At 48.6% G+C, this 13,025-nt stretch overlaps 1 protein-coding gene across 1 annotated transcript; it reads left to right on the forward strand.

Annotated features, from left to right (window-relative positions):
- Window positions 1-6,478: 6,478 nt before the first annotated feature.
- IL19 (interleukin 19) lies at window positions 6,479-12,653 on the forward strand (the record flags this gene model as incomplete). The annotated part of the gene is made up of 6 exons (XM_080647795.1): window positions 6,479-6,484; window positions 6,678-6,815; window positions 6,958-7,023; window positions 9,909-10,061; window positions 11,000-11,074; window positions 12,558-12,653. The coding sequence occupies 6 exons, from the start codon at window positions 6,479-6,481 to the stop codon at window positions 12,651-12,653; spliced, it is 534 nt and encodes a 177-aa protein (XP_080503921.1).
- Between the last annotated feature and the right edge of the window lie 372 nt (window positions 12,654-13,025).

Below are 13,025 nucleotides of genomic sequence, written 5' to 3' on the forward strand. Positions count from 1 at the left end.
GGGGCTCACCCTTTATCATGGAGGTTCCCTGGGAGCCGTGCTGGGAGTTTTAGCTAAGAAGCACCAAGACTGGGCTTACATTTAAAAAAAAAAAAAAAAAAAAAAAAAAAATATATATATATATATATATATATATATATATATATATATTTTTTTTTTTTTTTCAGAGAGGAAGGGAGAGAGAGAGAGAGAGAGAGAGAGAGAGAGAGAGATCAATGATGAGAGAGAATCATTGATCAGCTGCCTCTTGCACCTGGGCCTGTGCCCTGACTGGGAATCCAACCATGACCTCCTGGTCATAGGTCAACGCTCAACCACTGAGCCACACTGGCCAGGGTGGGTTTGCATTTTAGAAAGTCTGGCTGTCTAGGAGAAGATGGGCGGTTGAGAGTGAGACAGGGTCAGTGATCAGGAAAGGCAGGCAAATACTGGGCTCTTCCCATTACCCAAACTAGGCTCCCCCTCCCATGTCTCCACAGGGGCTGTTTCATGGCAATTGAGCCATAGAACCCATTGACATAAGGTCTATTGGGCTCTGAGGCTCTGGATCGGCAGGCTTGACCGAGAGCCCTGTGTGGGCAAGGGGAAGGTGTCCCATTGATGGAGCATAGGCGCCCCAGGTAGGTTTGTGCTTCCCTCCCCACCACACAGGAGCACCAGTTTGCATTTCCTCAGGCCATCGCCTTCCTGGGTGAAGGCAAGTCAGAACAGCATGGCTTGGGAGTGTGACATCACCCTTCCAGCCAAACAGGCTTGAGGTTCCCCATGGCTTTACCTTTATGTTCCGTTCCACTCCACCTGCTCCCCAGATGAGGAGGCAGAGCGGGAGAGCAAGGGCACTGAGCTGCAAGGCAGGGATGGTGGTTTGAGCAAAGCACGCCCCTCTGTGCTGTGACTGAGCCCTCCCTCGCCCATTGCTCCAATGGGCACGTGGAACCGGGTTCTCTCTGCTCTCTTTTCTCACTTCTAAATCCCGAACAGATGAGAAACTGTTTAGGTTTAAGGGCCCCCAGAACTGGGAAAAGTACCATTTTTTGCTTTATTTTCAAAGCTATATACAAATTCCAAAACATATCATTTGAAGCCAGAAGTTTACCAAGCCGTCTGAACAATTATATTCTTTCTGGTTTTAAGTTCCTATTTACTTCCCAACTGAATATGCACCATCAGAATGAATGTTTCTTTCTTCCACAGATCTTTCCTCTACCATACTTTCTAGCGTTGCATTCTCACGGTAATGGGTTCTCCCTCTAATGTGACTGAAATTGCTCACTTAGACCTAGTCCCTTTCATCCAGACCAGTCAGTAGGGCCACACTTTGCTCTTTCCCATGGAGCCTCGTTCCGGTAGAAGGCCGTGGGCATGGCGCCCGCTGGAGTTGTGCAGTGCCTGGCTCACTTCTGTCTGAGCTCCAGGACTTAGCACTGTGAGTGAGCAGCCTGCACTGTTTTATAAAGAGGGAATTACCCCGGCACCACCCTGAACATTCAGGAAATTGGAGTGGATAGTGGGGAGGACGGGGAGAGGGGATTGAGAAGTGGGAGAGAGCTGTGTCCAGTACACGTCTCTCAGAGCATTCATTCTTCAGCTGGCTCCCTGGTCTTCCTTCACGTTCCTCCTGCTTCCCTATCTAACATGGAAAACTGAGCTCTGGTATCCCAGGAGGGGGTGGAGTTCTAGAATACCCAGTCCTAAGGCTAGACAACCCTACGCCTCTGGAGCACGTCCATGGTGCGATTGCAGTCCTAGATGGATGCCATTCCATCTCCATCGAGTCTCTTATTTTCTATGTTAAGTGTTAGGCAGCAAGGCTTGGGATGGAGAAGTCATTTCTTATTGTCCCTTTTTCTTCCCAATTTAGGGGCTGTCAAATGAATAACAAAGGGTATCCTCTTCTAATCCCTTACTATGTGCCAGCTGCTGTGCTAATGGCTTAATCAGCAGGCATCATGAGCACCATTTTGCAGATGAATCAACAGAGGCACAGAGAGGAGCTGGCTTGCCTTCATTCTGGCAGCCACGGGGAGCAGAGACAGTCAGCCGAGGCTGGGCCGGCTGCCTCCAAGCCACAGTCCCAGCCGCCCTGGCCCTTCGTGCGTGCGGGAAAGCAGCTTGAAACACATCGCACATTTTTCCTTCCTCTGCCAGTTTCCTGACAATGACACCATCCCCCTGAAATGAAGCTGGGTCAGAACATACAGTCTGAGCACAAGGGGTTGAATGCGGGGTCAGAGTCCCAGGGATGGTTAGGCAAGCCTCTCACATGTGGGGCTGGGCCACCATCTCTACAGGCTCTGAGTCAAGTCGCTCAGGCCCAGCTGGGAAGCAGCGCTCAGCTCGCCTGCTCCTCCCCCTCCCCAGGGAAGCAGGGGTGGAAGTGGGCGAGATCTCTGGACTCTAGAGTAGCTCTTTTTCTCCTCCCAAGAAGGAGCAGAAAGGCACTTACGTTTAACTCCTACCAATGGTGTCTTCTCCTTTCCGGTGCCTGGCGCACGGCATCAGCATACATAGTATTTATCGAGCACTTTCTGTGGACCAACTCCATTAGCTCATTCAAATCCTCACACTTCATTTCGACTAGTTTATGGCACTTCAGAAAGGTAAGCAGTCCAGTGTCTCACAGAGAAAGGAGAGTCAGGCTTTAAATCCAGAGCTACAGTCTACTGCTCCCCTCAACATGTATTATGATTTCCTTTTGTCTAAGATGCTGGACAACAAGGCTTCCAGCCCCCGAGGCTCCTTTTCCCTGCATCTACCTCCATAAAAGTTCCCAATCCTCCTTGTCCCTCTTCCTTCTCTGCCAGTGCCTGCCCACTACTCTGGCTCACCAGTCTGGCAGGGCAGAGCCTGGGCCAGCCCATTGTACCAGCCCGTTGTCCAAAGGGCCCTTGGGACCCTTTGTAATTGCATTCCACCCCAGAGTTGCTTCATTTGGTAAAAACAAGCTCTGTTTATTTTGAGAGTTTGTGTTGGGGGGAGGGACACTTTGTACCCTAACTTTCCATCACCATCACCCCAAACCCTGATCCTTGGAAAATTCATGGTGTAGAGTTTGTGTAAAAAGTGATTTAGAGCCTTGGCTGATGGGGCTCAGCTGGTTGAGTGTTGCCCTGTGCACTGAAAGGTCTCTGGTTCAATTCTTGGTTGGGATGCGTATGGGAGGCAACACAATTTATGTTTCTCTCTCTTTCTCCCTCTCCCTTTCTCTCTTTCCCTTCCTCTCTCTCTCTCTCTCTCTCTCTCTCTCTCTCTCTCTCTCTCTCTCTCAAATCAATCAAAACATATATTATAAAAGCAATTCAGATACAGGGTCTTCTGGCCCAACTGCAAGGATTCCAGGCTGTGTTTCTGGCTCTGTATTCCAGGCTCTCTACTCCCCAGTCGAATTTTCTCTCTGTGTGTTCATTGAGAATGAAATGACCATCCAGGGACAAGATGAAGAGGAATGAGAAGATGTCCAAAGAAATCCTTTGCATTTTGAGGGAAAAACCCACAACATTCTCCATTAAGTTAAACAAAATAATGCACATAAAGCATTTACTAGTAGTGAATGCCTGGCACCTGGTAGGTACTCAGGTGCTGTATGAGCCATTGGGCAGGTGGCGTGTGCTAGAGTCACCGGCACCTGCAGTCTCAGGGTGTGGCTGGCAGGAGAGTGCTTTCCTGAGATTGCCTGCCAGGTACAGTTGGTGGCATGCCACAGCTCTCAGGAAAGTGACCTAACCTGGATTTTTCTCTATGGACACAGGATTGCAAGAAATTCTCATTTGCATGTAGATGGTGAGTTTATTTTTCCTGGAATCTGCATGTCTAGACCCAGAGAGAGAAGAATTTCTTCATAATGATTAATCAACTATATTTCAAAGTTGAAAGAAAAGAAAACAATTAAGGACATGAATGCTAAGGAAACAAGGGGGAAAAAAATCTCCCAAAGGTGGACCCACCCAGTACACCTTGACAGCATTTCCTCTTATCCACCTGCATAAAAGCGACCTACCCTTTCCATGTGGCAAAGAGCACCGAGAGAGCAGACACAGGAGCACCCGAGCACCCGGAGACAGGTGAGCCTCCTGCCAGCCTCCATCTCAGGCTCTTATTCATCTTCATCCTCACCCTCATCCTTTACAGCTGCAGAGAGATGGCCTGCCATCATTGTGTATGACCTAGGCCAGTGGTCGGCAAACTCATTAGACAACAGAGCCAAATATCAACAGTACAACGATTGAAATTTTTTTTGAGAGCCCAATTTTTTAAACTTAAACTATATAGGTAGGTACATTGTTATTAACTTAATTAGGGTACTCCTAAGCTGGCCTTTGCTAAAAACTCAAGGGGCCAAAGAGCCACATGTGGCTCGCGAGCTGCAGTTTGCCGATCACTGGCCTGGGATGTCTCAGGTGCTTGGTACTCAATATAGAGGTGAACTTTCTGGTACCTTACTCTCAATAAGAAAAGATGGAGAGTGGAAAAGAAGGAAGGAAAGAAGAAAGGAAGGAAGGAAGGGAGGGGGGGAGGGAGGGAGGGAGGAAGGAAGAAAAGAAAGAAGAAAGGGCAGGGAAGGGGAGGGAATCTAACGTTTACTATAACCTTTTTGTTCTAGGGCCTGTGCTGGGCACTTTGTATCTTCTTTTAAATCTTTCGCAGTATTAAATACCTTTTTAAAAAAGTATATATTTTTATTGATTTCAGAGAAGAGAGAGGGAGAGAGAGATAGAGACATCCATGATGAGAGAGAATCATTGATTGGCTCCTTCCTACACGTACCCCTACTGGGTATGAAACCCACAACCCGGGCATGTGCCCTGACCAGGAATTGAACGGTAACTTCCTGGTTCAACCCCTAAGACCCACCGGCCGGACTTAAGTATCTTTTTCACTGTAAGGAGCATCTGTAGTTCCGTCTACCCAATCAGAAGGGCATTTCTTTCTGACTGGCATGAGGGCATCTGTGGGGATCTCCAGCTGAGATCCTCCAGGGAACAGAGCTGTCAGTGGGATGATGTAGAGGACAGAGGGTCCAGGGCCAGCTTGCCTGCCTTCTCACTCTGGCTCTGCTACGTGGTGGTCACGTACCTTGGGCAAGTTCCTTCACTTCTCTAAGTCTCAGTTGCCTCTGGTAAAGTGGAGAAAGGGTGGTTGTGAACATGAAATAATTGGGAAAAATGCCTGGCACAGTGCCTGACACATGCGGCATGCATGATGAACGTTAGCTACCATTGTTACCTGAATCTGCCAAGATGTCTGGAGTTGCCAAGCAGAGGGAGGCATCTTTCTCCTGCACAAGATGCCTGGGGCCCCTGGCAGCAGGTGCCGAGCAGGGAATGTCCCATTGCTTCTGACAGTTACCTTGTCAGAAGAAAAACTGTGCTCCCTTCCTAGTCACTTGGCTTTCTAAAAGCAGCCCAGTTGCCTTTAGAGGGGAGAGCGCGCTGAGGGAATCTACAGACGTTCCTGCCAGTGGGGTCTGTACTCTTGTTTGGTCACAAAGAGAGAGGTTGGAAAAGGAGCAGCCAAGCTCTGTGGTGTGATGAGTGCCCCCTGCTTGGTGAGGTCTCATTACACACCTGTTCTCTCCCTGGGAGTGATGCTGAGTCCAGGAGACATACGGCGGAATGGCTCTCTAAGCAGGGCTTGCTTTTTCTTGGCTTTCCTGGAAAAGAGCGTGGGAACCCCAAGGAAGATATGTGGAGTGGTGGTCGGGTACGGGGACAGCTGCGGCGCACACTCTGGAACCAACGTATGTGCTTTACAGTTAGAGCCACTGTAACTAAAGGCAGGAGGTGGGGGTGCTCTGCAGCCCCTTAACAGGCTTCCTATTTGGGGGCCTCCCTGTCCTCCACTGTCACACACCAGCTGGAAGTGGTTACATGAAAAAGGCAGAGAAAGACAGTGCGGAAGGGTGAGAAGGCATCTCAGGGTCTGGCCCTGCCTAGGGACTGGCCAGCTCAAACATGACCCTCATATCCCCAGCTCAGTGGGAGGCAGAGGGGAGGCAGGGGCAGCCTTCCTCTCTCTCTTCCCTGTGGCTAATTAGTTATGAGGAGATGGCTTCCTTCTTTCCTTCCCATCTTCCTCAGGAGGTGACATCTTCATAGCTGGCTTCAAATAATGATTTTAAGCAGATAATAAAAGGGTGTCGCCTATTTTGGGGGCAAATAAAAGAAAACCATACAAATGTGCTCTTATGGCTTTTTAGATCTGTTGTCTAATCCCTAGGGCATATTACAACGCTGTTTTTCCTATTTAATTGATTAAAAACAATGCTTTTCAAAGTGAGCTGTGCTGAGTCATAATAGAGCGATATGCACTAACGGACACAATCCCTGGGACGAGGGGGAGAGAGAGAGAGAGAGAGAGAGAGAGAGAGAGAGAGAGAGAGAGAGAATGAGAGAGAGAGAGAGAGAGAGAGAGAATGAGAGAGAGAGAGAGAGAGAGAGAGAGAGAACTGTATTGTGCTTCCTAGAGTGGATGTGGGAGCATGGGGGTAGGGCTCACTCAACAGAGTTAAGAAAGCCAGGGGAGGAGACACATGCCTCTGGACTCCACAGACTGGGGCGTTGAGTCTGTTCTCTTGGTGGCTGCCTGGCCTGCCCTGTGAGGACCAAGGGGGAGCTCATCAGGGGTCTCTCTTGTTCTCTCCACTCGGGCCAGGCAACTGACTCCCACCCCTCCTGCAGGACATGAAGGCTTCCCTCTGGCTCCTGGGCACAGTGTTCCTCCTGAGCTCAGCGCACACCCGAGGTCTCAGGAGATGTCTGCTTGCCATGGACATGCGCCATATGGGAGAGAGCTTCCAGCAAATCAAAGGAGCCATCGTGAGTATGGGCTCTGGGTGAAGGTCTGGGCAAGGGCGTGTGCCTCACCTTACATCCAAACATGAAGAACAAGTACCTGCTCGTGGTTTTTCGTGTCTCAGGAACTCATCACTTGCGTTCGTTCTTATGTTTTCCTCCCCAGCAAGCTAAGGACACCTTCCAAAATGTCACCATCCTGTCCACATCGGGGACCCTGCACAGCCTCAAGGTACATGCCTGTGTCTGCTCTTGCCTGTATTGTTATTTTTACGGTGAAGCGGCCCTGTCCCCGTCTCTTTCCTAATCTCCCGTGTCCTCTAAATGCTCCCAGCTTTTTATTAATCATCAGATACGTTAGGGCACACTCATGTCTCAGGAACTCTGGGGAGCTACCATTCTGTTGTCTGTATCTATGAGGTTTGTTTGTTGCTTTTTGTCTTATATCCCCATAAATATAAACCTCAGAGTAGTGGTTACCAGAGGGGGTGGGGTGGGGGAGGACAAAGAGGATAAAGGGGGTCAAATGTATGGTGGCCGAATGAGATAGGTCTTGGATGGTGAGCACACACTGGAGCATACGGGTATCATATTATACAGTTGTACACCTGAAATGTATATAATGGCATTAACCATTGTTACCCCAATACATTTCATTTTACAAAAAGAAGCCCCTGGGAGGAATTAAAGAAGCGCCACTTACCCAGAGAGTGAGTGAGGGGCCACATGCTCAAAGGGGGCAGGATGCCTGCGGCTTAGGGCGATTCTGGAAGCTTCCATGGGGAAGCCTAGAAAAGGAGCAGTGACCTACAGGCTGAGTAGGCTGTGGGTTAGTGGATAAAAGGAAGGAAGAGGTTTGGGCAGCATGGGAGAATGGGTGGATAAGATCAATGGGTGTGTCAGGGGACGGTAAGGCCACCAGGCTGGTAGCGCAAGGGACATGAAGGTGAGAGAAAGAGGATGAGGTGGAAAAATACACTGGAGTCATTTTCCGTGACAGGCTAAGCCTCGGGCTTATAACAGAGGCAACATGAGTCCCTGTAAGTTTCTGAGCCAAAGGCTGTATGACCACGGAACTTGTAGAAAGGCGGTCTGATGGGTTCTTTGCAATGGACAGCCCGAGGCAGGAAAGCCAGTGAGACCCGTCCAATGGTCCAGACCAGAGCTAATGAGAGTGTGTTACACAACAGTTGGCTTTTGAGGTGATCATTCACTTACTGAGGGGGGTCACTGAGACATGCCTTTAAAAGTAAGCTCCTTCAGTCCTTCTAAGAATTCTAGAAAGATCTTTTTTGTTTTTTTAGTATGTATGTGGCTGAGTATACATTACATCTGCAATGATTTACTTTTTTTTCCTCAGGCTTCTCTGCACCCGCTAATTCTTCTAGGCCAGTGGTCGGCAAACTCATCATTAGTCAACAGAGCCAAATATCAACAGTACAGCGATTGAAATTTCTTTTGAGAGCCAAATTTTTTAAACTTAAACTTCTTCTAATGCCACTTCTTCAAAATAGACTCACCCAGGTTGTGGTATTTTGTGGAAGAGCCACACTCAAGGGGCCAAAGAGCCGCATATGGCTCCCGAGCCGCAGTTTGCAGACCACGGTAGTCAGTACTGGGCCTGATTTATTTGTGGTAACAGCTGTGCAGCCTTTTACGGACTGCTATTCCAGCCAGCTGTACAAGAAACTCATTAGATATCACAGCTGGAAATGACCCTAAAGATTACCTATTCCAAAACCACAATTTTCAGATGACCAAATTGATACCTTGGGAGCGAGAATGACTAGTTCCTGGTAGGCCCATGTCTCATGCCTCTGTCTCCACATTCTTCTCTCAAGGTCTAGAAATAGCTGATGGGATGTGAGAAAAGGGTCTATGAGGATTCAGGTCTTTATCACATTTTTTGTGCGTTAATTTTTAAATTTTTATTGATTTCAGAGAGGAAGGGAGAGGGAGAGAGAATCATTGATCAGCTGCCTCCTGCACTCCCCATACTGGGGATTGAGCCCACAACCCAGGCATAGGCCCTGACCAGGAATCGAACCGTGATCTCCTGGTTCATAGGTCCATGCTCAACCACTGAGCCATGCCGGCTGGGCTTTATCACATTTCTGTCTCCCTCTTTTCCTCCCTGATAAAAGAGATGTGCCACTTTAGCCCCTTTGGTTAAGGGAACTGGCAGGAGTGATGGAAGAGGAACATTTATTGTGTGTGTGGCGAGTAGTGTTTGCCATCCAGGAAACGCTACCCCTGGGGCCAAGGAGGTTTTGCTGCATTAACGCTAATGAAGATAAAGGCTCTATCTCTGCTATAGATCCCTTCCTCCTCAGACTGAGCTATAAGTCTCCTGCAGAGCAACTCACTGATCACAGGCTGCTAGAAGGAAACAGCCTGGCCAGCTGCTCTGAGCTGTGCTCTGGGAATTCAGGAACCCTTCCTTAGAGAGGTCTGCCCTCTGCCAGCTGCGGACCTGCCCAGATGCAGCATCTCCACAGTGGTCCCTTTCCATTCCTGCACTTCCCAGCCCCATCAAATAATCCCTGCGGTTTAGAAAGGACAGACTGGAGGAGAGCCGAGCATTGCAATAGAAGGAATGCCATTGCAATAGAAGGAATATGTGCCCAGCATACGCCTGGCAAGCAACAGCCACTGAATAAATCCAGGTTGTCCGAAGGAAGACTTCCGCACAATGTAAGGAAGTGCTTTTCAGGAAAGCTGCTCAGACATGGATGCTTTCAAAAGGCAGATGCCTGGTTCCTGGAGGGGTCTAAACAGAACTGAGTGGTGACCTGTTTGGGATGCTGTAGAGAGAATCTAGTCTCTGACTGGGCTCCACCCCTTGTTAATATATCTCCTGTCCCTATAAAAAGAGTGGGTGAACCACAATCTCTCCTCAGTGTCTTCATCGTAAGGAGCTTCAGTGTACCAAGGAATGGACACTCTGAAATCAATACGAATTAAAAAAAATACTTTTAGTTATCTTGGTCCTGGCTGCTCCTATTCAAATAGGCCACTTTGGTCTCCAAGATAATAAAGAAGAAATGACTCTGGACTTCTCTGATTCATAGCTGTAGCCCTCAGATGCCCCAGGCTTTCTCTAATTCATATCTGTAGCCCTTAGATGTGTGCTGTGTGACCAAGAACCTCCTGGCGTTTTACATGGACAGGGTGTTCAAGGACCATCAGGAGCTGAACCCCCAGATCTTGAGAAAAATAAGCAGCATCGCCAACTCTTTCCTCTACATGCAGAAGGTTCTTCAGCAATGCGTGAGTCCCCACATCAGAACTCCCAGCCTCTCCGCGCTATCTGCTGGGGAGAGCCCGGGATGTGCTGGCCCCAGTCGCCTTCTCACATGGCAAAGGATACTCCCTCCCTCATCCGCCATGGGGAGAACTGTCAGGAGCCTCTGCCAGTGGTCGCTCCTTGCCCAGGGCTTCCTCCCTGCCAATACCTTACCAGACCCAAGTTTCCTTGAGGATAGTCCTCCTGGGGTGACCACTTATGTCAAAGTATCCCTTAGGTGACCCCAGGCCTGGCCTGTGAGAGGGGCGTTCCAGGCTTATCCTAGGGCCCTAGGCACACCCCTGATGTCTTTGTTTCTGGCCCTTTGGGGTTTTCATAACCTCTAGGTAGGTCCTCGGTATAGCCTTCCCCTAAGGATCCCCTGTAATTCATTATTATCTGTTTAAACCAAACATCAGAAATAAAACCAAACTCAAACAAACCAACGGAAACGTAGGACAGCAGACATCCTGGGCTGTAGCCCCATCCCTGCCAAGGACTTCCTGTGTGACTTGTTGGCAGGTTACTTCACCTCTCTGTGTCAGAGTCTAAAGCTTAGGAATCATGATCCCTGTCCCATTTACATTAAGATTCATTGAATAAATTATTTAATTAACGAACCCAACAAATATCTATAGGGTGCCTGCCTTGTGGGGCGCTGCATTCAGAGTGGGGGCAAGATGGATTTGGCACCTACTTTCCTGGCTCTTCCAGTCTGTCAACCCCGAGAAAGCCAAAGCTCTGGTCAAACACAGGGTGACTCTACAAACAGGCCTTATTCCCCCTGGTGCTCCACACTGAGTTTATTTACCTGGCGCTCACCTTGGGCGGAAGGAGAAACATCACTCCAGGAGGGGAGGTGGTTGAAAGGGCGGACCAGGATGGGAAGGTCCTCTCATGGGTGCTGCCTCCACTTTACCAGCAGGAGCAGAGGCTGTGTCACTGCGGGCAGGAAGCTGCCAATGCAACCAGAATCATCCATGACAACTACAATCAGGTGAGGGCAGGGAAGAAGAAGGGATGATGGGGATGACAAGTGGGCATGCACCACCCTCTGCCTCCACTCCACTCACACTCATTCACTCATTAACTCACCAACAAGTATTTATTGCAGGTCTCCCGAATTGTGTGTGCCAGCATAGAGAGTGTTGGTCTTACCTGATTTGCTAATTTCCTGGGCTCCCCTCCCCCACATCCCTCCACTGTTTTCTTATGCCCTTACATATCAGATCTAACCCGTGTTAAATTTTTGGGGAAAGCACATACTGCTTAAGATGGGGGTGATCCAGAGGAAGCGAGATCTCCAGTGAATTGGAAGCTGTTATGCATGAAACATGTTACCTGCCAGGTGTCACTGTGGCCAGTAACTGTCATAAGCATTCTGTGTGGTACAGCAGAGCATGCTGCTCATGCAGTGGTGGATGCATGTCTCATACACAGGTGGAGGTAGAAGCGATGCTTCTTATGTGCATCATTTGGAGATGTTTGTTAAAATGCAGATTCTGGCTTCATAGGTCTGGAGTGAGGCCTGAAATTCTGCATTTCAACCACACTCTCTAGAGATGCTAGTTATTAGAATAGCAAGGAGGTGTGGAGAGCTGTTCAGAGCTCTGCTTCCTTACGGAGAGGTCCCATAGGATAATGTTATAACAATGGCTAAGAGTCCTATTGTTCTTATTATGAGTCAAGTATTGTTCTTGAAGGTAGGACTCGATCCCATGCCCTCAGGCTCTTTTAGTCTGCCGAAGAGGAGATGCCCTTTTAGTCTGCTGAAGAGGAGATGGAGGAGGTCAGGAGATTTGGGTTCTAGTTCCACTACCAGTTGTGTGACTTTGGGTAGGACACTGATCCTTAGGGACTTTGGTGCTTTAATATGTCCAATGGGGAAGACAAGCTCTCCCTACTCACTGCACAGCACCCTGGGATCGAGACCTCTTAAACCTAATTTGAAAGAGAAAATAAGCTAAAGAACTGTCCAGAAAGGCAATTTCTTTTTCCCCAGTGAAAAACAGGAAAAGGCCTGGCTGGCATGGCTCAGTGGTTGAGCGTCAACCCATGAAATAGAAGTCACAGTTCGATTCCTGGTCAGGGCACATGCCCACGTTGTGGGCCCGATCCCAAGTGTGGGGCATGCAGGAGGCAGCCTATCAGTGTCGCTCTCTCTTCATTGATGTTTCTCTCTCTCCCTCTCCCTTCCTCTCTGAAATCAATAAAAATATATATTTAAAAAACAGGAAAAAGAAAAACAAAGGGCAAAGAATGAAGAATTTTTAATTTTGATAAGTTTCTGAGATGATTTAACTGCTTGTTTGTGGCAAACAATTTGGGTTGCCTGTTGGGAAAATAATTTGGGGTCTGTATACTCTCCAAATATAACTGATGAATTAAAAGAAAACCTCATGGGGACCAGAAGATGGGGATAGTGGTTTGAAACGATCACAGGGTCTGAAAGGCAGGTTCTCATGTCTCCCTGGTTCCAGCTGGAGGTCAAGTCTGCTGCCCTCAAGTCTCTGGGAGAGCTAGACGTCTTCCTGGCCTGGATTGACAAGAATCATCAAGGAACTCCTGCCTCCTGACACAGAGAATCTGGTTGCCCAGGTGAACAGCTTGGGAGGTTTCCAGGAGACAGCCTCAAGCAGGTCAAACTCGTGGCCCACGGGAACCTTTGAGTTTGACATGCTTGGCCTACATTGAAGGGCAGGGAGATGGGGAAGACCCCCATTTTAATGTAAATGAGCATGATCTTGAAGCAACTTCTCTGCGGATTTGGAATTCTCTTCTCTGGGGCTGAGGGATTGTAGGGCAAAATCTAGGTTTGGATGGATCTTGCCCTGTAGCTGCAAGTCCCAGGCTGTCTGTCCCCATCAGAAAATAACCTACTAGTTTACTGTCATATTTATAATGAAATATGTTCTTTGAAAGGTCTCGTGGGCCATCCTGGAGGAAAA

This window comes from Plecotus auritus (assembly GCF_963455305.1).
Source record: "Plecotus auritus genome assembly, chromosome: 12".
Taxonomy (NCBI): Eukaryota; Metazoa; Chordata; class Mammalia; order Chiroptera; family Vespertilionidae; genus Plecotus; species Plecotus auritus.